The sequence below is a fragment of the Marmota marmota genome, unplaced genomic scaffold (genome assembly GCF_001458135.2).
Source record: "Marmota marmota marmota unplaced genomic scaffold, marMar, whole genome shotgun sequence".
In the NCBI taxonomy this organism is placed as follows: Eukaryota; Metazoa; Chordata; class Mammalia; order Rodentia; family Sciuridae; genus Marmota; species Marmota marmota.
This window is the reverse complement of record NW_026000207.1, coordinates 1,678,441-1,700,553: the sequence shown is the minus strand read 5'-3', so window position 1 is coordinate 1,700,553 and position 22,113 is coordinate 1,678,441. Positions and strand designations below refer to the sequence as shown.

The window sequence follows — 22,113 nt, the reverse complement described above, 5'->3', positions numbered from 1 at the left end:
AGCATGTTGGATTTGAGTTTTCTGTCAATTACAGAGGGGCACATCCCACCTAACACAGACAGAAAGCATTGAGAAACCAGCCTCTACTTCAGAGCAAAGCCTGTCCAAGGAAGGGGGCGTGACCCTTGTCCTGGGAAAAACCCACAGAGCACTCCTAGGCACATACCCGCCCTGCTGAGTTGTTTGTCTGTAAATAGCAGGAGAGATCTGCTGTGCCAGGTGTCCCTGACTCAGGAAGGCTAGGTGAGGACCCATAGCAACCCCCCTAGCAACCACCAATCAGATTGAGACAGGGAGAATACCTGGGATGCCAGATGACCCCCCAGTAGTTTATAGTGGTTGATAACATGTTGGGAAACCATGTAGTTTAGCACGTACTCCCCTCATGGCCTAAACCAATCAGTTCAAAGGAATCCCCCTCTTGTACTAACCAATCACCCTACTCAACTTGTTCCCGCCAGTGAATGTGCTAATCAATGTTAAGAGTTGTTGTCTGACTTCCCCGCAGTGTGAAATGATTCGCTGTGTGATGCTGTGACACATAGAGTATCCCCCAAAACCTTTAAATCTCACTGAACAAAGGATCAGGACTCACTCCCTGGGACCGCTGCGTCAGGAACAGTTGTGAGTCCAGGCTCGAGCTGGCAATAAAGACTCTTGTTGCTTGCATTGGATTCGGCTCCTGGAGGTCTATTGGGGTCCCACGAATCTGGCACGACACCATCACCATTGCCCTTGCTCCCTGCAGGTGGGAGCAGTGATGGAGACAGGAGCCTGAGGGCCCAGAGCCGCGGGCCACCTTCTCATCGAGTCCTGCCTGACATCAGAGGCCAAGCGGCAACAGTTCTGTGGGCTTCACCTGGTCCCTAGAAGCTCTGTGCTGACAGACACCCAGGACTCTCCAGCATGAGAGTATTTCCAACCCCTCAGTGTTGGATAAGGGAGGTGGGGGTGCAGGTGGCAGAGGGAGACTTATTCAAGACCCAAAGAAGCTGAGTGAGTGGTGGGTTGGGGTCTGAATGCAGCTGGTCGAGCCCCTGCTCTGACCCTGTCCAGCCCTTACCTCCTCCACACCCTCTTCCCCATATCTGCCTCAAAACAGATTCCTAGCACCTCTCTAGCTCAGCCCCCTGCAGCTCCCCCATTGCCCTGGGCTGAAGCCAAGGCTGCACCTGAGCCTACAGGACCCCTCATGTCTCAGAACCGCACCCTACACCCACACGCTCACCTGCACTGGAGGCCATACAAGGTGACAGCCATAGAGAACTGGGCATGCCCCTGAGGTGCCACCAACTCTCCACTGCTGGCACCTGCTCCAGCTGCTCCCCAGCACGATGCCCTCTCCCTTCCCCAGGTCGTTCCCACACATCCTTCCTGATTTTTCAAGGTGTGGACCACCTACTTGCACCCACTCCTTCAACACGATCCCATCCCTCCTGCTGTATCCTGCAGCAAGCAGAGCAGAGCCGAGGCTCAGCCCGGGGCCATCTGGATTGGAGAGGGTCAGGCCCAGCTTCCTTTAAGCGTCTGTGGCTCTATTAGAATCACGCGATCCAGGGGTTGGTCGCCCTATGCAGTCTTCACAAACCTGAAGGATTCCAAGCTCCTACCCAGGAATTCAGTCATCAACCACAAAGACTATAGACACAGGGCCCAGGTCAGAGGAGACAGAAATGCAGGTCCAACAGGTTCAAAGTAAAAAGGGGGTGGGGCAGGGAGACTTCAGTTAGGTGGCCAAAAACAGAAACAACCACCAAAAAAATCCCTGAACCTGAATGTCTTCAGGCATGCTTAGAGCCAGCAACTCAGTGTCACCAGGGCCTGGTCTTGCACCTCTTCAGGCTGTGCTTGCCAGCTTTGCTTTTGCTCTGGGGACCCTTACGGTGGAAGGACAGCCTCCAGCGGTGGCCAGCCTCTGCTCACCCAGGCAGAAGTCAGCAGGTGAAGCTGGCACCTGATCCCATCTCAGTGCCCCAGCAGATGCCCCTCCTGTCCAACTGGCTCTGATTGGGCCACCTAAGCAAATCACAGCGGGTGGGGTAGACAGTGCTCTGATTGGCAGATCTGGAGTCTCATGTTCACTCCTGGAATTAGTGATGAACCCCAGGGAAGGAAAGATGGGGAAGAGGTGACCGGTGTCTCTCTCCCTGGGAATATCAGGGTGTAGTTAATAAAGACGAGGGAGAGGAAGCTGAGCCAGACCACCGCAGGGCTAGGGGCAAGCAGGGACAGGGTGCTGCCTTTCCTCCTGTAACCCTCATTGATCTCAGACAGAGCAGCCTGGTGCCCAGCGGTTCCATCCTTCATCTCACAAAGCTCCACAGGGGTCTCCGAGGCAGGTGCCAGTATGGAAGACAGGCGCTGATGTGTCTGTGTGCTCTTTAAAAGGATATGCAAAGGCATGGTATGCAACTCTTAGGAATGAAATGCATCTGTAACTACGTCTGTTAAGTGAGGTGTAGTTGGCTATCCACTGCACTTCCTGCTCCGCAAAACCCTGACACCCAGGAGAAAAGACTGAACAAAGCAGAACAAGACATCCACGGACCTCTTAACCACCGAGCTCCTGTCCTTTAATAAGAAAAGGGTATTCTGACCCTCCAGGCGCGGTTCATTTCAAGTGAAACCTACCCTGGCGTCACAAACTGTCAAAGCAGAGATGTGAATGAGCGGACCCTGGAAGATGCCCGTGGTCCTCCTCAGGCAGGGCCTTGTTCGCAGAGCTAGAAAGAGGTTCTGTAAATTCCCAGTGTTCTGAGAAACACGTGCCTCCCTGCCCATCTCGCAGCTGCAGGAGCTTACCTGGGGTGGTTTTTCCTGACATGATCACAGGACATCAAGTGTTCCAGATCTGATCTCACATCCCTGCCACCTGCTGCTTGAAGAGGGGGAGATGGCGCCAGCCTTGAAGTTCAGGTGGCGACTTTGTGTAGGGCTGCGGCATGCGCGCAGCCTCACCAGGCCACTGTGAACCTGAGGCAGCCCGCGAGGCCCCATGCCCAGCTAACTGGCACTGGAGAAAGCGGCCTGACGTGGCCTGTCTCAGTTTCACAAGACAGTTGTTTTGCGTTTTGGTTGGGATTCTCTTGATAAACAAAACTGGGAAACAATTTTCAAAAACAGTGTGTGATCCTGATTAGCATGGAGTCCATGCTAGCGAATCTGCCTACTCTCTCAAATGTGTCCACATAGGAAGAGCACAGCACGCCCGCAGCCCAGGCTGCAGGAGACCTCTGCCTCCCCTGAGCGCCAGGAAGCTGTGATGAGCCTGGGCGAGAAGCCAGCTAGGGGCAGATGGCTCTGAGGTGGGTTATGGTGCCATTGGCCTCAAGTTCAATGTTCATGAGTCAACAACACACATCATATAAGGCATCTTTAAACAGGAACACACCAAACAAGGCTATGTATCGATCAGCTGATGAACACATGGTTGGAGGCTCCCCAGAACTGCCCCTAGTTGGGCAGCATGTAGATGTGAGCAGGAGCCAGTGGGTTAGGCAAACACACTGCGCAGAACAAGTCAGTGGCACCCAGTTAGCTACCTCGAGACCCTGCCTGGGCTCGGCTCTGTCAACTACTCCTCCTGCAGCAGGAGGGAGATGGATCAACCCAGGGGAGGACAAGGTTGTGTTTGCTCAGAAGGGCCTAATTGCTGAGACATCTTAAACAAGACCTGCACCAACCACACCAGCCAAAGAGTCCCAGACCTGGGAAAGCAGCGTGATTCAGGTCTCAGCGCACTGACCATAAATTCCATAAAACTAGTTCCAATTAGGACCTGTTGTTGCTGGGCCTAGGACGGCAGGCCCTACCTTAGGTAGCTAGCACCGCTCCAGGATAGCAGTTGGGTACAGCTCTCCCCCCTTGCTCCAGGATAGCAGTTAGGTACAGCTCTTCCCCCTCCCCCCCTTGAGTAAAAGGCAGAGTGAGATCTAGGAAGTGACATGATTCACTGTCCATCAGGAGCTAGGAGTGGTACTGGGCCAGGGTTCTCCCAAAACTTCCCCTCCTACTCAATAAAACTGAGCTCACAAAGAAGACAGTCCTGGGTCTCCTCTTGGAAATAACCCCATTCTCCCTTTGGTGCCTTCTTTTTTAATAAACTTTGCTACACTTTCACCAGGTGTTGTGTCTTGTTGGAAACCCTCTCTCAGGAGCCCAGGACACAGCACTAGCCCCTGCCTCGTGGGCAGCCACTGTCAGTGGCAGTATTCCTTTGTGGTGAACGCATGGAACCTAACTCCTGCAGCAACTCAACACACTCAGGCTTGTTTTGTTCTGCGTTTAACAGAATGTAGGCAATAATTGCAACCGTGAATGTATGCCCGACTCCTAGGAAACTCAAAACACGAGCCAGTGTTGACTTGTAGGACTTCCCAGACTCCCCAGCACAGTGGTGCACAGGGCCTCTGTGCTAGGCAGGCCACCGGGCAGCTTTCCTGCTGATAGCCTTGCCTCTGGCAAGGGTCAAGACACAACTCTGGGTAACACGCCCCTGGCCTTCTCACCCTCATAAGGGTGGCCAGTGGAAGTGGGCAGCCACTGAACCCAGAGCTGGGACCAGGGGAGCATTCAACACACACCCGCACACACCAAACTCACCCCCAGATCCCTGACTAGCAGACAGGAGGTCCGGCAAACAGTTTTAACTCCCAGGCTCTCCGGAGAAGAGATGGGTGGGAGTGGGGTGGAAGCCAGAGATCCTCCTCCCAGGAACCACACTGCTCTGGCTCGACATTGCCAAGTGGCTGGGCAGGCTCCTGGGTTTCTTCCCTGCCTTGGCAGTGAGGGTATGGGGTCCTGCCTGTAGCCTGCCATCCCGGAGGGGAGTATTCCTGCCACCAGGGCTGGGATGGGCAGACACTTGGGTCTCGGCCTCCCTCGGCCTCTCCTCTGCCACTTGGGGAACCACACTCGCCCGCAAGCCTCTCATCCTCAAGGCGGAATGTGCTGGTGTCTGAGGTGCCGTCTCCCACAGGTGAGCAGGTGAGCGTGCGGGCAGAGATAATGGGCAGCGTGTTCCCATCATTAAGCAATTCATTTATTAATTTAATTATCCATTCTCAAACATTTCCTGGGGCCCAGGGATCCCAAAATGATTCACACTCCAAGTCAGTCCCTGGAGGCCCCGCCATGGGGCACAGAGCTGCATGGACGGGTGCTGTTCACTTAGGCTTCTCCTTCCTGGGCTCTCCGCGGCTCACTTACTCACCCATCATCCATTTGTCCAATAACAACCTGAGCCTCCTGGCGCCAGAGGCTGCAGACCCAGCAATGAACCGAACCCCATCCTTGCCCTGGAGGACCTTGTGGCTTCAAAGCACCATACAGACAGAAAACGTTAATTATTGTTTTGAGTAATAATTACAGGCATGCTACAAAGGAACCAGGCTGCTTTAGGGGGGTAGGAGCTAAATTTGCTGCCAAAGGAATTCTCACCCCGGGGGCTGGGAAGCCGGGTGAGACCCGCTTCCCTCATTGCACACAGGTGCCAAGCTGAAGCAAGGCCTGGGCAGGCGACAGCTGGTCTTTGCTGCATGAAGCATGGGGTGGGTGTCCTTGCGGAGGCTCAGTGGAGAACTTTGTGCAGGCTTACTGAGGTGGGGGTGGTCTGGCAAGACTTCCAGAAGCAGGAGACATCTGAAATGGTCACTGCGGGATGCAGGATGTACAAGGGAGGAAGGAAGTCCACCGAGCCATGGCTCCCTCCTGCTCCCTGCCAGTGTCTATGGTGCACTCAGGGTACATCACAAGTGATATGAGATAAGGACCATCTGCCCAGGTAAATGAGATCAGGCCCTCCTATCCAGGAACCTCAACTAAGGACACCTGGCCTGAACGTGGAGTTCAGACACTGCACAGACATGCACAGGAGCAGGGCCCAGGGCAGACTCCCCTGCTGATCAAGAACCCCAAGACCAACTTCAGGGCATCACATGGTGTGCAGGGTGCAACCCCAAGAAGCCTGCCCCAGATATGTGACTGGCTGACACTTCCAGTTCCAAGAAGAGATAATCCCAGTATGGCTTGAGGAGACTTGCTTGGTGTCAAGAGGAGGGGATGAAGGAGCTCCAGCCTCGGCTGGTCAATTTAGCTGTTTACTGCATCATGAAGGACCCAGCTCTTCCTTCTCCCCTCCTGCCTGTCCTAGTTGGGAGCTCCAACTATCATCCTCATGACACCCAGACAGTTGCCAGAGTTTAAAGCATCACCCACACACAGGATGAGGTCACAGGACAACTGTTTCCTCCTCTCGCCTCTTGAGAGCTGGGAAAACCATTCTGCAAGTTCTCCCACCGCTGGGGTGGGGGCAAAACAGCCCCCACATCTCTCCAGTCAGACACCTGGGCCTCCACCAATAACTGTCAAGGAGGGGAAGGTCCTGATTGGCTTAGGTCAGTAAAGACCCAGCCCTTACTAACCCCCACCCCAACTCTGAGCAGTCCTGTATCGCCATCTCAATGGAGCACTCGTGAGTGGCCCAGGTCTCACATTTGGGGGGTGTTAGGTGGAGTTTCAAGCCCAGCTCTCACATGTTCCTCCCATGTATGCCCTCAACTTGGGGGGAGCACAGATTCCGTTTGCCTCTTCCACCCCTTGTCCTCCAAGCCTGCACAGTGTCTCACAGAAGGTGCCCAATCCATGTGAACTGAATGAAGGGGAGACAACATTTTGTGGTGGAATTGGCTGGTTTTGCCACATTCAGGGGGCGGGGAGTGGGCGTTCAACTGCTCTGGCTTGGGTACAGAACTTTAGTGTAGATAAAGCAAGAATCGAAGGTGTTTTTAGGATTTTTGCTCCACCTGGAAGTCCTAGGTACTCTGCACAAGAACACGACCAAGTAAGTGGTAGTTCCTCTAGCCTGCAGGTAGGACATAAGGGGCCCACCAGCATGCACCAGAACCCCAACCCTCAGGCTCCTGAAAACAAGCCACCAGGCCCACCAGCAGCTTCTGATTCAGTAAACCAGAGGTAGGGGCCAAAAATTTGCATCCCAGGTGTTGCTGTGCAGCTGGCTTGGGGACTGGACTTGGAGAACCTGTGTTAGAGGAACACAAAGTGGCCAGTGTGCTGACGCACAGTGCACAGTGAGGAGGTGGGAAGGGGTGCTGGGCTGAAGGCCTCTGTGAACCAAGGACCCGACCCACACACACCCAGCCAGGCTGGAGGTGGTGGCTGAACCATCCCTCCCAATCCACTTGCCAAGCCTGTGCCCTGTGCCATGGCTCAGGCCTGCAGCTTCTGAGGAGTGCCTGACCCTGTGTGGACAGAGGACGCTGGATCTGAGGGCTCAGATCACGTGGGGAACTGTGCATACCAGGGTCAAAGGTGCACCCTGAAGGGCTGCAAACACGGCAGAGCCCCACCTCCCATAGGAGTGGAAACAAAAAACTAAAACAGAGCAACAAAATGTTATATATCTATATGATGGAATGCTATTTAGTCTGAAAAGGAAGGAAATCCTGACACATGCTACATAAACTAACCTGGAGGACACTGTGCTCAGTGAAATAAGCCAGCCACAAAAGTACCAAAAGTTCATGATTTCACTTATATAAGGTACCTAGAATAGTCAGATCCACAGAGACAGAGTAGGATGGTGGGGCTTAAGCAAGTGCTCAGCAGTAGACCACTTGCCTAGGCATACATGAGTTCCTGAATTCCAACCTCAACACAAACAATATGATGATGATGATGTTAGGGGCTGGGGGTGTACTCAGTAGCAGAGCACTTACCTCCCATGTGTGAGGCCCTGGGCTCAATTCCCAGTCCAACAATAACAAAAATGGATGGTGGTTGCCAGAGGCTGGGGAGAGTGAATAGAAAGCTATTGTTTAATGGATGCAGATTCAATTTTGCAAAATAAAGAAGTTCTGGAGGTGGATGGTTTTGTATAACAATCTAAATGTACTTAAATGCCACCAAAAGGTACAATAAAAAAATGGGTCAATAAAGCAAGTTTCATGCTATGTAAATTTTACCATTAAGAAAAAAGAAAAAAAAATCCCTCTGGCTGTGATCTGCAGAAGGAACTGGGTGCAGGAGGCCAGAGAGCACGCAGGTCAATGTTCAGAGGGGGCAAAGCAACTTGGACCAGGTTAGCAGTGGACGGGAGAGCTGTGGACAGCTCTGACTAAATCGCATTTCAAGACTAAATAGCATTCCATCATAGTCCTGACTATTCTGAAGGCAGAGTCAACAGGACCTGCTGTTAGAATAGATGTGTATGGGCGACTGGCATGGAAAAAGAGACTCAAAGACCACCCTTCGCTTGTGTAGGAATGGTGGAAGAGGAGACTCAAGGTCCACCCTGCCATTTTTGGCCTGAACATTTGGATGAATGATGGACACGTTTAAGATGGTGTAGCAGAAAGAAACCAGTTTCTTCTCGGGAAAGGAAAGTAGTGAAACATTCTCGACTGCCCATTTTATGTCAGAGATGCCTTTTAAGAAATCCTGGCAGGCAGGGAGGGAGAGTCTGGGATGGGCGGGGCCTAGGAATCCAAGGGGAGGTGTGAAATAGGCCATTAGATAACACAGGAAAACGAGACCGGGGTTCTAGGAGCAGAAGAGGCTTGGATGACAACAACACGTTAGGCAGGCAGAGGGGGGCCTTACAGGTGGGGCAGGGCAGTAGGCCACGGTGGGTAGGCCGGGGGTAAGGTCCTCTGCCCGCCAGTTAACCGCCGTGACACCTGTGCATCCACGAATTCGGTGAGCACTGTAACCAGCTGCCTTCTGACGGATGCTTGCTAGGTACCTGCCTCCCTGTCCCTGCAGGGGTCTTCAGAGGTACTAGAGGTGCGGGGCTTCTCGCAACCTGCGGCCGAGGCGGCGGCTGCGGCAGGACGGAGAGCCCGGGCCGGACTCGCCTCCTCCCGCCGAGGATCCTGGGTCCCGGAGGCGCTTCTCCGGAGTGAGGAGAAGTGCCAGCCCTCACTTCGTCTCCGCGACGCCGCCGCCATGGCTCCGCCTCTTCTTTCGAGGCTGGCGCGCTGGCTAATAGGAAGCCCCCGCATGAATTCGGGGAAACGTAGTCCGAAGACCGCAGCACTCAGTTTGCGTTCGCGGTAGTCTATTGGGCGCAGGCCGCGCTCCGATGCATCTTGGGAAATGTAGTTCTAGCGCTGGTGGAGACGCGGGGCGCAGCGAGGACCAATGGGCAGCCGCCTTTGGCGCGATGCCCCCTGGGAAGCGTAGTCCCAGAGCGGCCCTGGAGGAGGGGAGTTGTTGGGCGGAACGGGCAACTCGGGGTGTGGGTGTTGAGGGGAAGGGGGAGCCGGGTGAGTTGGCGCAAAGCCTGCCGGGGCATGGAGTCCGGTGAGCTCTGTGCGCATGTGCGGGAAGGTGAGGGGCTTGGGGGGCCGCGCCGGGAGTGAGGTGAGCGAGGGGAGAGGAGGAGGGCTGGGCGGTGGACCGGGGACTAGGCGCTTCTGGGGCGCGGCCCGGGGCGGGAGCGGGCGGCGTCGGGGCGGAGGGCTGTCCGGGGTGGGCCGTGGGGAGGGAGGCGGCCGAGCGCGACCCCACGAGGGAGCCGCCCCTTCGGGAAGGTGCGCGCGGGGTTCGCGGAGGGACCCGAGGCGGGTGGCGAGCGGCGGCCTGGCGTGCGCGCTGTTTGCCGCGTACCTGCGCCCCACGGCGCTGGGATTCCCGCGGGTGAGGATCGCGGCCCTGTTCCTTTATTTCTGGGTCAAGGGCGCCTGCCTCAGTAGCGTGCTGCAAGGGGACAGAATTCATCCTGTGGGCTTGGAGGTGGCCGGCCGTCTGGAGGGGCCGCCCGGTTAGGGTGGGGCCACTCCTAAGTCCTGTTTTGATGCCTATTGCAGTTTATAAGTGTGTTTCAATCTGTGTGCTTGTTTCCCGTAACATCACGCAAGGAACTTTGGACAATCATAAGACTAAATGCTAACTTGAGCACCTAGACATCTTGCAAGGTGCTCTTCTCCGCATTTTTATTTTCCTTATATTATTTCTCACTGCGGCTCTTGGGCTAGTTTTATTATTTTTGTCCCTATTTTACGGCCCAGGTGATGGAGATTCTGTGTGTAAAACGTGTCCTTGTACTTTGTCCAAGGACGCTGGACGGTAGGTGGCAGAGCCGGAATTTGCTTCAGAGTTCTTTTGCTCTGAGTAAATATTTGGCCTGTGGGTGAGTGGCTTCTTAGCCAGGCATGGTTTTGTCGCCCCAGGAACAGCCAACGATAACTGGAGATGTTTGAGGTTGTCACACCTAGAAAGTGCTACTAGCATGTAATGGAACGAGGCCAAGGATACTGCTAAACATCTGCGCTGCACAGGACAGCCTCCTGTGACACAGAAATTATCCAGTCCCAGATGCCATTAATGCTGAGGTTGTGAGTCTCAGGGGCCAGCAGGCCTTTATGGGACATTTGATCTATGCTGTACCGTGTCTAATCCATGCTTCTACTTGAGGAGCAGGGGCTACTATTGGTCCTGTATTAATTAAAGGTGGAGCTGATAAGCTTAGAGAAGGCAAGTCACATGGCCAAGTTGATGATGATGAGTGGCAGAGCTAGAAGTCTAGTGAGCCAGCCATGCTCCAGAGCCTGGCTCTTAACCGTGACATGAGTTCAGCCTGTGTGGATGCTGCACCATGATGCTGGGTATGACTGGCGTGAGCCCTGGAGTCAGATCTGGGTTCAGTTCCATCACTCCTTTGGTGTACATTTCTCTGTACAGTGGGATCCTAGCTCAGGGCTGTTGGAAGGTGTTGCAGTGTAAGGCAGATGTCATTCCTTAGGTATCCAGGGTATGTGGCTCTGGGATGAACCCTGTGGCACAACCAGCCTGCCAGACAACAGGGTCACAGCTGCCTTCATGCAGATGGCAGAGAGTACTCCTTGAGGGACAGGTTGACCTACAGGGTGAATAATCATACTCATTATTTAGTACGTATTCCTGAACTGAGGGACCTCAGGTCCTAGCAAAAAGTCCTCCCTGTCCCAAGCAGCTTACTCTCTGCAACCCAGGCTTATAAATCAGGTCAGCCAGATGCCTGGACCTCACTCCCATTGGCTCAGAGTCCCTCTCCAGTGCACAAGGGTCTTTCCATGGCAGAACAGGTTTCTGTGAGGCTTTTGAGGCTTGGCACTGGCCCTGGTTTTCTGGATGCCTTCCTTGTTGGCTTCCAAGCCCATCCGACCTGGGTGGGTGGAGGGGATGCTGCAGCCTAGATTTGAGCCCTGCAGAAGTGGGGTGAATTCAGGTTCTTCCACTTACTAGCTGGTGTTTCAGCAAGCTGTACTTTCTCATCTGCATGAAGGGGTGATGACACCAGCCCCGTGGGATTGGTCATCCTATAAAATTTCTGAGTGCCCACCAGAATGCTGGGCCTGGAATATATGGTGTCTTGCCTTCTTGGAGCTTAAACTCTAGTGAAGGAAGATGGAACAGCAATATGGTTAATGCCACATCTTATTAAATACTAAAAGAAAACTAGTAATAGGGAGGCAATGGAGAAATGCACATGGATGCCACAGCAGGGTGCATGGTCTGGGAGCATCTCCAGAGGGGCATCGAGGCCCCAGTGAGGAGATGGTTTCAGCTGAGTGTGACCATGGGCAGAAGAGCCATCCAGGGAGGAGACAGCAGGTGCATGGCAGAGAGGAGGAGCCAGGCATAGGCCCTGGAGTAGGAGCTACCTTGAGTGGGCATAGGAGGGAGCCTATGTGGCTGGAGCATAGAGAACAGGGAAGGAGTGCTGCACCAGAGGAGGGAGGCCTCTGCCAGATGGTTCATGCCCAACGTGGAGGCAGCACACAGCAGATGAACTCTTCATCTCATGATCACAGATCAGTTAGCAACTCTCAGCTGTGAGCCACAGAGGGCCTGGCCTGTCAGGGTGTCCTGGCTTCAGTGTAACAAGAAGCCGGAAGCAGATCACTTTCCTAGTGTCATGAAAACAGTACTGAACCATAGTACCCCTGGAAGGCTCTCAGAGGTCTCCAGACAACCCAGGACCATGACTCCTGTCCAGAGTTTCTCATCCTTGGCACTGCTGACATGTGAGGGCAGATGGTTCTGACTGGAGGCTTGTCCTGTGCACTGTAGGATGCTGACCAGTACCTCTGGCCAGGGCCCACTGAGGCCAGCAGTGCGGGGCTCTCTCTGTGCACTGACAGACCTGTTTGCAGACCTTGCTAAGTGTCCCCTCTGGTAGCATCACCCATTCCGCAGCCGTAGCCTTGTCCACCTCTGCCTTCAGGAATGAGAGGGATCAGTGCTCCTCAAGGAAAGACGCGAGTTCCCTTCCCCTGCCCACCACAAGACGCAGGGCAGCCTCTGCAGCCGGACATGGCCTGAGCAGCCCCGGTGCTGTACCTCCCCTTAGACTCCAGCCTTAGAAGTAAGCGTCTGTGTGTTGTCCAGGCCACCCAGTCTGGTCCTTTTTTTAAAAATATATATTTTTAGTTGTCCATAGACTTTGTTTATTTGTCTATATGCAGTGCTGTTTATGTGCAGTTCCTCATGCATGTCAGCCACAACTCCAGCCCCCTGTGATGCTTTTTTACAGCTTCCTGAACTGAATCTGTTTATGAGGCTGGAGGCTGAGGTCAGAGTGCAGCTGGGGGTGGGGGGCAGGTGAGGCCTCTTATTGCAGAGGCCACCTCACTGTCCTTGCATGGCAGAGAGGAACCAGTCTCTTACAAGGTCATAGTCCTATCCCACTGCTCCCCTTATCTCACTTAACCTGCTCCCTCCCAAAAGCTGGAGGAGACACAGACTAGGTAGGTAGGGTAGTCCTAGGGCCGAAGATCAGCCCCTGGCTATTTAGGAGGAAGAGGGTGGGTGGTGCTTGCTCTTGAGGCCTCCTTATAAGCCCTGTACATGTTTTTAATCCTCACCTTGAAGCTGTTGGAGAAGCTTGGAGGAGCCTGAGGTACAGCAGTACCCAGGGCTGCCCCCAGGGAGGAGCAGGGCCAGGGCCAGGATTTGAATCCATCTGTTCCCAGGAGGAGTCACAATCACCCTTTCTTCAGCACAGCACCTCACAGGGACCTCGATTGACCTGTCCTACCCGTGGCCAGGAGAGACAGGCAAGTACTGCATCTGACAAGGGAGGAAACTGAGGTCAGAGAGGGCAATGGAGCCAGGATGCTGCCCGGCTTCAGACCTGTCTGGGCCCTGCGGTCCCCTTGGGCACAGGGGAAGGCAGTGGTCTCTAGGGGGATGGAGCTGGGTCCTCACTTTCAAAATTTCCCTCCCCGCAGGTGCTGCCACCCTCAACCCAGAAGGCCCCATGGAGGTCCCTGTGCCCCAGCACCTGCCAGTGAAGCAGGAGGGCGGGGTGGCCGAGGCCCTGACCCTGGACTCCCCGTGGCATCGCTTCCGCCACTTCCACCTGGGCGATGCGCCAGGGCCGCGAGAGGCACTGGGGCTGCTCCGTGCCCTGTGCCGGGACTGGCTGCAGCCGGAGGTGCACACCAAGGAGCAGATGCTGGAGCTGCTGGTGCTAGAGCAGTTCCTGAGTGCCCTCCCCGCGGACACCCAGGCCTGGGTGTGCAGTCGAAGGCCCCAGAGCGGGGAGGAGGCCGTGGCCCTGCTGGAGGAGCTCTGGGTGAGCTGGCAGGGGGCGGGGCTGCGCAAGAGGTTCCCTGGCCACCATCTCCTCGGGGCCTGGGAGGACTTCCTTAACAGCCCGCTCTGCACTGCAGAGGATGCCAGCCCTCAGGGCATGGGGGAGACTACACACACTCAGAACACACAACCAAGGTGCATCCCAAGTGCAGATGCTGCAAAGCAGACACGGGGTGAAGTTCAGAGAACATCTGGCAGGAAGAGGGCACAGGAGCCACTCTCCTTTCAACACCTGCCGCCCAGTAGGACCCAAGCCCTCAGTTACTGTGGTGCTTGCTGGAAGGACTCTCAGGGCTCCTGACAGCTGCTGTGTGTAGGGAGACATGCTGTTCTGGAAGGGTCTTACACATCCCCTCTGTCCACCCATGGGGTCCTGTACAGGGCTGCCTGCCCTGTGGCAGTGCGTGGCAGCGCACACAGCACCATCAGCCAGGGGCCTGGCCAAGCTGGTGTTTACTGGGGCCTGTCTCCGTCTCCGCCCTGCCTGGAAGTCAGCTGCCGCTGTGTGGCTCCAGGTCCCACTCTAAATCCCTTGTTGTGTTCTGGCTGGCCAGGCCTTGAGGGCTCAGGGATGACTTCCCAGAGGCCAAGGCCAAGGACTAGCCTGCTCTTAGGGCAAGGTTAAATTCCTTACAGGGATTTGCAGACATAACCCCTTTTTCTAGAAGTCTTGTTGGTGCACAGCCATGGCTCTTACTTCTGTGTGGTCTGGAGCCACAGCAACAAAACTGGCCTTCTAGCCTTTCACAGCACTGAGCCAAGCCTGGTGGCCCACCAGGCCCAAAACCTTGACCATCTGGGCCTTTGCAGAGGAAGCTTGTCTACCCTGGTTTAGAGCCATGCTGTCCTGGGGAGATAGAATGTGAGCCACACGTCTTCCCAAGTGTTCTAGCAGCCACATTAAAAGAGGAAAAAGGAGACAGGCAAGTTTGGTTTTAATACCCAGGGTCTAAGGCATTTTCCTTTCAACATGTGGCCTCAGCCACCATGTGGGGCTGGTGAGGAGAAGCTGGAGCAGATAGGCGTGCTTGTAGGTGTGGTGCAGTCAAGGGGAGCAGCAGTGGGGTGAGGCGTTGGGAAGAACAGTGACAGTTCATCCTCAGGGGACTGGGGCATAGCAGAAGGAAGGGCAGCATCTCCAGGTCTCTGAGCAAAATTTGGGTGCAGGGGAGTTGGATGTCCTCTTGCTCTTCCAAGTGACCTCCACCTCCCACTCCAGCCACCGCCTCTGGCTCCCTTCTCTAGCCTGGCCTTTCAGGCTCTCTTCTCTTCCTCTGGGCCACACTTACCTCTTCCACCCTGTGGCCACCCCATGCTCACCCACTGGCTGCTCAGGCCTTCTCGTCACCCTTTCTGGGTCACCGTGTTCTGGATTGGGTGCTGTAACAGACCACCAGTGGCACGTGGCTTACACACAGCTCCTGGGCCTGGCTTCCTCCCTTTGCAGCCTCTGGGAGCTGGAAAAGCCACCAGAATATATTTGGCCCTGGAGACTCCAGAAGGAAGGCGTCCCTGCCAGCACCTTGATTTTAGCCCAGAGACCCATTCTGAACTTCTGGCTCCAAAACTGCAAAATGATAGATCTGAGTTGATGCACTGATGCATTTGACGCGTGACATTTCATAACCACCACAATCAGACTATCCCAGCACCCCAAAGAACTCCCTTTGGCCAGCTCTGCTGTCTCCGCACTCCCTCACCCCTGCGTCAGCCCAGCAGAGAAGCATCTGCTCCGAGTTAAGGGAATCCTGGGGTGCACAGCCTTCCAGGCGGCTTCCCACTCTGCAGAGTGTCTTTAAGGCCACCCTGGCATGCTGTGACCTGGACCATGTTAGATGTGTCTCCACTTCTCCACTCAAGCCAGGTGGGCTTCCAGTTTCCCATTGTTTTTGGGAATCAGCTGCTGTGACCTCCAGTGTAGGTTTCTGTTGGAGGTGCTTTCTGGTTTTCATGTATCCATTTGGGCCCTGTAACCAAGTGTCAAGGCCAGGCAGCTCATAAACCGCAGAAAGCCATCACAGTTCTGGTTGCAGAAGGCTGAGGTCAAAGACAATGGTGGGTTTGGTGAAGGCCCCTTTCTTGGTTCCTGATGGCACCTTTTCTCTGCATCCTCCAAAGGCAGGAGGGGCCAGGAGACTCTGGCCTCTTCTGTTCACTCCGGAGAGCTACCTTCACAACCTCGTACCTTGCTGGCACTACCTCCTGGGGGTGAGGCTCCCAGCTGGGGAGTTGGGGCAAGGCGCTCAGCCCACGGCAGAGTCTTTTGCTGGCTTCTGAACTGCCCGTTTGTTTTCTTGCTGGTGAGTGTTGAGCATTGTTGGTATATTATGGATATAAGTCCTTTGTCGGTATTAGAATTCCACATTTTTAAAAAAGCTCCTCACGATTTGTTTACCACTGGGGTTGGCAACCACTGGCAAGAGAACATCTCCAAGGGCCCTGGAGATGTTCCCACCTGGTGGTAGCCTCAAGACTGCAGGTGAATAGCTCTCTCTCTGAGCCCTGACTTAGTCTACCTTGTGGGGGGAGTGAACAAACTCAGAACAACCCTGCACAGAAACACCCCTTGGTGGCCAGTTGCTGTTACTGCTTTTGGCTCATTCAATTGCCTCCTTGGGCATTAAAATGTCCTTTTAGGTAAGATGGTAAAGTCATAGTAATTACTGTTGCTTTTAACTCGCATTTGTGTATCTAGCAGAAAAATCCCTCCCATTTGGGGAAGGGAGGGAGTATGCTGGGGGAATCTAAGTGTGGGAACCGGTAGCCTTCCCTGGCCCCAGGGGCTTTGCTTAGCCTTGCAGGTTCTAGAGGATGGAGGGAGCCCCTCACTAAGATGCTGGCCTTGATGAATTTGCTAATTTGTGTGTGTGTGTGGCTGGGGCTCGAACCCAGGACCTCACCCATGTTACTGCAAGTGCTCTATCACTGAACTGTACCCTAGTGCATTACTTTTTTTCTTTCTTTTTTTAATGGTACTGGGGATGGAACTCAGGCACTTTACCACTGAGCCACATCCCTAGACCCTTTAATTTTATTTTTTTGATGGCATGTTCAGCCCTAGCCAGATTGTAGATTCAGCCTTTCTCAGATAGGAGCCTCATCTTGTTCACTGATGTGTCCCTGGCACGTAGTAGTTACTAAGAAAATGCTTGCTTTGGGGGAATGAATAATCTTTACGCTTCCTGGAAGTACACAGTTTGACATGGGGAAGCCCCAGCATAATCTGCTTTCCCCACTTCTGTTGAGAGAGAATCTGATCTGCCCAGAGAGCTCAGATGACTTGTTTGTAGTCACCCAGCAGCTGGTCTCAGCACACAATAGCTAAAGAGGATTATTTTGAGACATGGGGGCAGGGCACTAGCCAGCCTACCCAACCCAGAGGAAGACTGGTGGGTGGCCAGGAAGCAGGGGGTTGGGGGAGGGGCCTCAGGCAGAGCCCTGGAGCACTACAGAAACCCAGAAAAGGAAAGGAAAGGAGGGGATCCTGGGTCCACAGGTCAGGCAGGAGGTAGTGAGAAGCAAAGGTGTGTGACCAGAAAGCCCCAGGCTTGTACTTGGGAAGAATAAAGTTGTAACAGACCATCAGCAAGTTGGTGAGGAACAGAGCAGGGGTGAGAACAGCTCACCCTTGGAGAGAACAGCTCTATGCACCCAGAGGGAGTACACAATTTCTGGGAAATTGTGCTCATGAGGAAGCAGCACATCTGCAGTCCAAAAGCCAGAGGAGGTGAATCAGATATTTATCAAAGACCTCCACAAAAGGTGTCAAGCCAGCTTCCCCTGTGGTGGTGCGCTCCTGTAATCCCAGTGTCTTGAGAGGCTAAGTCAGGAGGATTTCAAGTTCAAGGCCAGCCTTGAGAACTTAGTGAGACCCTGTCTCAAAAAATAAAATGTGCCAGAAATGTACTCAGTGGTTTAATCCCCAGTACAAAAAAAAAAAAAAAAGCATCAGGTCCCAGCAGTTCTGTGCTGCCAGCCCTTCCAAGAAATGGCTCATCTTGTCTTTTATAAACTATTTGAGAACACAGAGAAGGTGGGACCGCACCCAGCCCATTGTGCAAGGCTGCCAAACCTCCCCCCAACTGGCCTAGCCATACAAGGACAGGCCAGGAAAAGCAAGGTGTAGGCCCATCTCAAGGAAAAAAGACACAAGAATCCCAAATAGGATGTGAGCCAGCACCTGGTAAACTGGCATGTTGAAGGCAAGCCGGGTTTAATCAGACGCACAGATATTCATCCTGAGGAAACCTCCATAAAGCTCCGACTTTGTGACCTGAATCTAGGGTTCAAGGATGGGCCTGAGCAGGGTGGAGCTAGAGCGTGTGGCAAAGACCAGAGCCATCTCCAAGGGATGGTCTGCAGCCCATAACCACTGGAGCTGCTTGAGTGGTCAGGAGTTAGTCCCCCATCTCCCAACATGAGGCATTTCCAGGAAAGGCTGGAGTCCTCCCAGACTGGGGCCATCAGCATGGCCAGTGTCCCCAGGGACTGGTGATTCAGGTGGGAGAGGCTCATGTTCCAAGCAGAGTTCAAGTGAAGGGGTGTGGTGTGTGTGGTCCTGGGCCAACTCCACCAGCCCAGAAGAACTACAGTCATCTGGGGCAAGGGTTTGAGGAATGGCAACCATGGCGCAAAGGACCTAAAAACAGACAATCCAAAGCTTTTCTTTGGCCTTTGGGCTCTTGGCTGGTACCATCTACTCAGAAGCTATCCACCATTTGTGCTGAGAGAAGCCCTGGTTCTGAACTCACTTCATTTTTTTTTTTCCTGAGTTAAAAGTAGCTTATAGGTTCTGCAGTTTATCTAAAGGACAGCAAGAAGCCACAGTGAGATTTACAACAGGTGTGTGAATTAGTTATCTGATGCTATGGAAAAAATCACCCCAAGTTTAGGAGCTTAAAGAGACACTGAAGCCCAGTTTGTGTGGGTCATCAATGTGAGAGTGGCCGGACAGGTGGCCTGGCTAAGGGTTGACAGGGCGGAGGACACACCTCCCAGACAGCTCCCTGACACTGGTTTCCAGAGGCCAGGGGAGCTTCTCCAGCACAGCTTTGGGTTTGCCTGGAGCAAACCAGTCCGATGACTGGTTGAAGTGGGTGAGGGAAGGGAGGTACAGGCTGCGACCCGGTCTCTCAATTTGGAATGTGGTATCTCTCGTTTCAGGGACCAGCCACCTCCCCAAATCATTCAACAGCAGTGAGGGTATCTCAGGACACGACAGAAGGCTCCGGGGTCAGTGTCGGAAAGGAAGATAGAGGGATGGTGCCTTTAGGTGAGCAGTGGCTCTTCCCTACATTCTCCTGGCCCCCAGCACTAGGGGTCCCTTCTCTCCCTTGGCCCCTGCTGTCATCTACTTGTTCAGTGACGGGCCGAGGCACCAGAACCAGAGATGACTCTGGCGTGTCTCTGCCCGTGGGGAGCTGGCGGTAGATGGCGTCAGACTGAGGAGGGCAGGCCACAGGAGCAGTCGGTGAGAAGCACCGGCTGCAGTGAGTGCTGCCTCTGTCCAAAGCCCTCAGCAGCCCCTGGAGAGAAGGTCTTGCTCTCTGTGTTTTGTGGCTACTGATAGTAGGTGCTAGAAAGGGCTGTCTGGAGAGCAGTGCTGGCAGCCCATTCCTGAGCCTGTGCACCCAGCCCTCAGCAGGTCCCCTCCAGTGGAGCCCGCCCCATCTCCGACAGTCACTGTGTCAGGGTGTGACGCTCTGGGCCTACTGCCTTGGATGGGAGTGCAGTCTTTAGGGCAAGGAGGGCTCGCCATTGTGCAGCCCCTTTGGAGAAGGGACCGCCAAAGACGTCCACCTGAGGAAGAGACTGGTGGTCTAGGCGGAACCAGTGCTGGAGACCAGGCGGGAGGGTCAAGCTGAGCTCACAATGTAAAACAGGAAAACCAAAGCAGATGGGGAACCTGCCGGAAGGCATAGGCGCTCGTCTGAGTGTCCGGCTTGGTTCCCAGTCACCCCACACCTCCCATCCTATCTCCACGCAGCCAGACGGCCACTGCCGTGCCTTCCTGGTACCTTCCTGCCGCTGCTGCGCTTCATCGTGTGGCCACCCCAGCGCGGCATCTGCACTTGCCCTATCCCTCTGTATGCTTGTTCCTCCCTCCCCCACCTGTCATTCCACCGGTGTTCGTCCTGTCACCCCTCCCCACCCACACGTCCGTGTCCCCCACGCAGTCCATCTGTCCACTGAGTATTCACCTAGGCCTGGCTGCGCGCCAGCCTTTGTCCAGACCCGCAGACACTGGTACTAAGCCTGCCTGCCCCGCCCGCCCCGATCGCAGCCCACAGCCGGCCCCTGACCCTGCGCCTTTCCAGCAGGAGATGCAGTGCCTGGGACTGAGGTGCCGCCAGCAGCAGGGGACACCCGGGCCGTGCGCCCCTACAAGCAGGAGCCGGGCAGCCCACCGCCAGCACCTCCAGCGCCCGGCCTACCTGTCTTCTTGGCAGCCCCAGGCGCCGCGTCCTGCCCGGAGTGCGGCAAGACGCCCCTGAAGCCGGCCCACCTGCAGCGCCACCGGCAGAGCCACTCCAGTGAGAAGCCGCACGCCTGTCCCGAGTGCGGCAAGGCCTTCCGGCGCAAGGAGCACCTGCGGCGACATCGCGGCACGCACCCTGGCGGCCCGGGCCCGGCCCTGCGCCCACTGCCCGCGCGAGAGAAGCCACACGCATGCTGCGAGTGCGGCAAGACCTTCTACTGGCGTGAGCACCTCGTGCGCCACCGCAAGACGCACTCGGGCGCGCGGCCCTTTGCCTGCTGGGAGTGTGGCAAGGGCTTCGGGCGCCGGGAGCACGTATTGCGCCACCAGCGTATTCACGGCCGAGCGGCAGCTAGCGCACAGGGGGCCGCCACGCCGGTCCCTGAGGGCGGAGGCTCATTCCCACCCTGGCCTCTTGGGTAGCTAGCTAGCTCACCGCCCTCACACTGCCCATGGCCTCCCTTCGCCTCCCCCAGCCCGCCTTTTCCTTCCCACTCTTTCTTTCCAGATACCACTTTCCAGTTGAGCCTCACTGTTGCCTCCTTTCCTCCCTTGGCGAGCCTTCAGCCTCTCCTACCCCTGTGTAAAGGGCCTCGCTTCTCTCGTAGCCCTCCTCTGTTTCCTCCTTCCTCCCCCTGCCACCCTTTCCCTGCGGCGAGCCGAGTCAGGATCCCAGTCGCTAGAGAAGAGCCTGGGCAAGGAGTAGTGGCGGGGCTCCTGGGGTGAAGGAGACCCTGAGGAAAGGGCTGGGTCTTGTCCCCAGGCCAGATGGAGGCAGGAAAGGGAGGGGCGAAGGTTCTGACCGGCTAGACCCAGCAGCCAGGTGGGGCACCTTGGTGTGGTGCACCTCTCTGCGACCCAGGTGAATGGGTGCCTGCTCCTGGGAAGGTGGTCAGGAACCACAGTTCACCAGCATCGGAGACTATTAATAAAGTCGCTGACTCAGTGTGTGGCCTGCTGTCCCAGGCTGTCACCATGCCTACAGCCCTCCAGGACTGAACCTTTGGGCCCACCTCAGACCCTCCTGAAGTCTGGGCTCAGCTCTGGGAGCAGGGGTGGAGCCGCCCCATGCTTATCCTACAAAGACAGGGAGGAGGTTCAGAGAAGGGGCCCCGTCTCCAGCTCAGTTCTGGACCCCACTCTTCCTGGCTGTGCAGCTTCAGGCAAGACGTGTCTCTCTGAGCAGCAGCTTCCACATCTGATATAATATCCACAGTGGTGCCTTGCTGAGGCTGCTGCTTTAGCCATGCCATCCTGGGACATTCAAGGACCCCCAGGTGTCAGTATTAGTAGGTGTCTTGTGCGGCCCGTTTGGCCAAGAGGGAGTCTCCAGTCCTGCGGGCAGGCCATGAGCCTGCAGCCTGGCTCTGGGAAGGGGCGCTGTCTGCTGTCCAGTGCACAGGCTCTGGCCAGACCCTGCTGGGTGCCTGCGTTCCCAGAGCTCGGCATTGCACTGCCCTGTAGCTTAGCAGGGAAACCTCAGTGGAGGGAGTGGGCTACCCTGGCCCCACAGCTCAGTCCTGGCAGGTTAGCAGGAAAGCATACGAGGTTGAGAGTGCAGACCCCAGTGGCCAAAACTAGATGGTTTCCTCTGAGGTAAGACACAGGAAGCCTAAAACAAATACTGTCCACATGGCAACAGGAAGCTTTAAGGGGCACTACACGTGGGGCATAGGTTGAAGCAGAACAATCTAGAATATAGGACTATTGTAGGGACAGACAAGGTAGGGCCTGAAGACAGCAGGAAACAGTTTTATTTGGCTGCAGCCAGGCTCAGAGGGCACAGCTTTTGTTGTAATCAATTAATCCCCTGAACCCCGAGTTCAGGTAGTTTCAGAACTTAAAACCCAGCATGTAAGGGGAGGGGCTCAGAAGTTCACATAAAAGCAGCTTTTTTTTTCACTGTTCTGGGCAAGTTAACCCTTCAAGAGCAGCACCTGAGAAGGGGGGAGCTTCTCCCCTTTCATTCCTCCCCTGCCAGCTGTTACCACAGAGGCCAGTTGGTAACTTCTGTTAGAAATGTCAACATCTCTGTG

General features: G+C 55.1%; 1 protein-coding gene across 26 annotated transcripts; it reads left to right on the top strand.

Annotated features, from left to right (window-relative positions):
* The first annotated feature begins 9,166 nt into the window (after positions 1-9,166).
* Positions 9,167-21,023, top strand: Znf444 (zinc finger protein 444). Of its 26 annotated transcripts, none has more exons than XM_048791587.1 (6): positions 9,269-9,381; positions 12,227-12,367; positions 12,874-13,058; positions 13,233-13,579; positions 18,763-18,871; positions 19,917-21,023. In XM_048791587.1, exons 4-6 carry the CDS (start codon positions 13,262-13,264, stop codon positions 20,498-20,500), a joined length of 1,011 nt encoding a protein of 336 aa, XP_048647544.1. In that variant the 5' UTR covers positions 9,269-9,381; positions 12,227-12,367; positions 12,874-13,058; positions 13,233-13,261; the 3' UTR covers positions 20,501-21,023. The 26 variants fall into 26 exon arrangements, with proteins under 26 accessions (XP_048647539.1, XP_048647538.1, XP_015360961.1 ...); XM_048791588.1 differs by lacking the exon at positions 9,269-9,381 and adding an exon at positions 9,641-9,657; XM_015505475.2 differs by lacking the exon at positions 12,227-12,367 and having other exon boundaries at positions 9,251-9,321; positions 13,002-13,058.
* Positions 21,024-22,113: the final 1,090 nt, after the last annotated feature.

Coding starts and splice junctions, on each gene's coding strand:
- Znf444 (XM_015505474.2), top strand. Junction 13,059..13,232: donor CCCGTGGCCAGGAGAGACAG/GCAAGTACTGCA, acceptor CCCTCCCCGCAG/GTGCTGCCACCCTCAACCCA. Junction 18,872..19,916: donor TAGAGGGATGGTGCCTTTAG/GTGAGCAGTGGC, acceptor GCGCCTTTCCAG/CAGGAGATGCAGTGCCTGGG.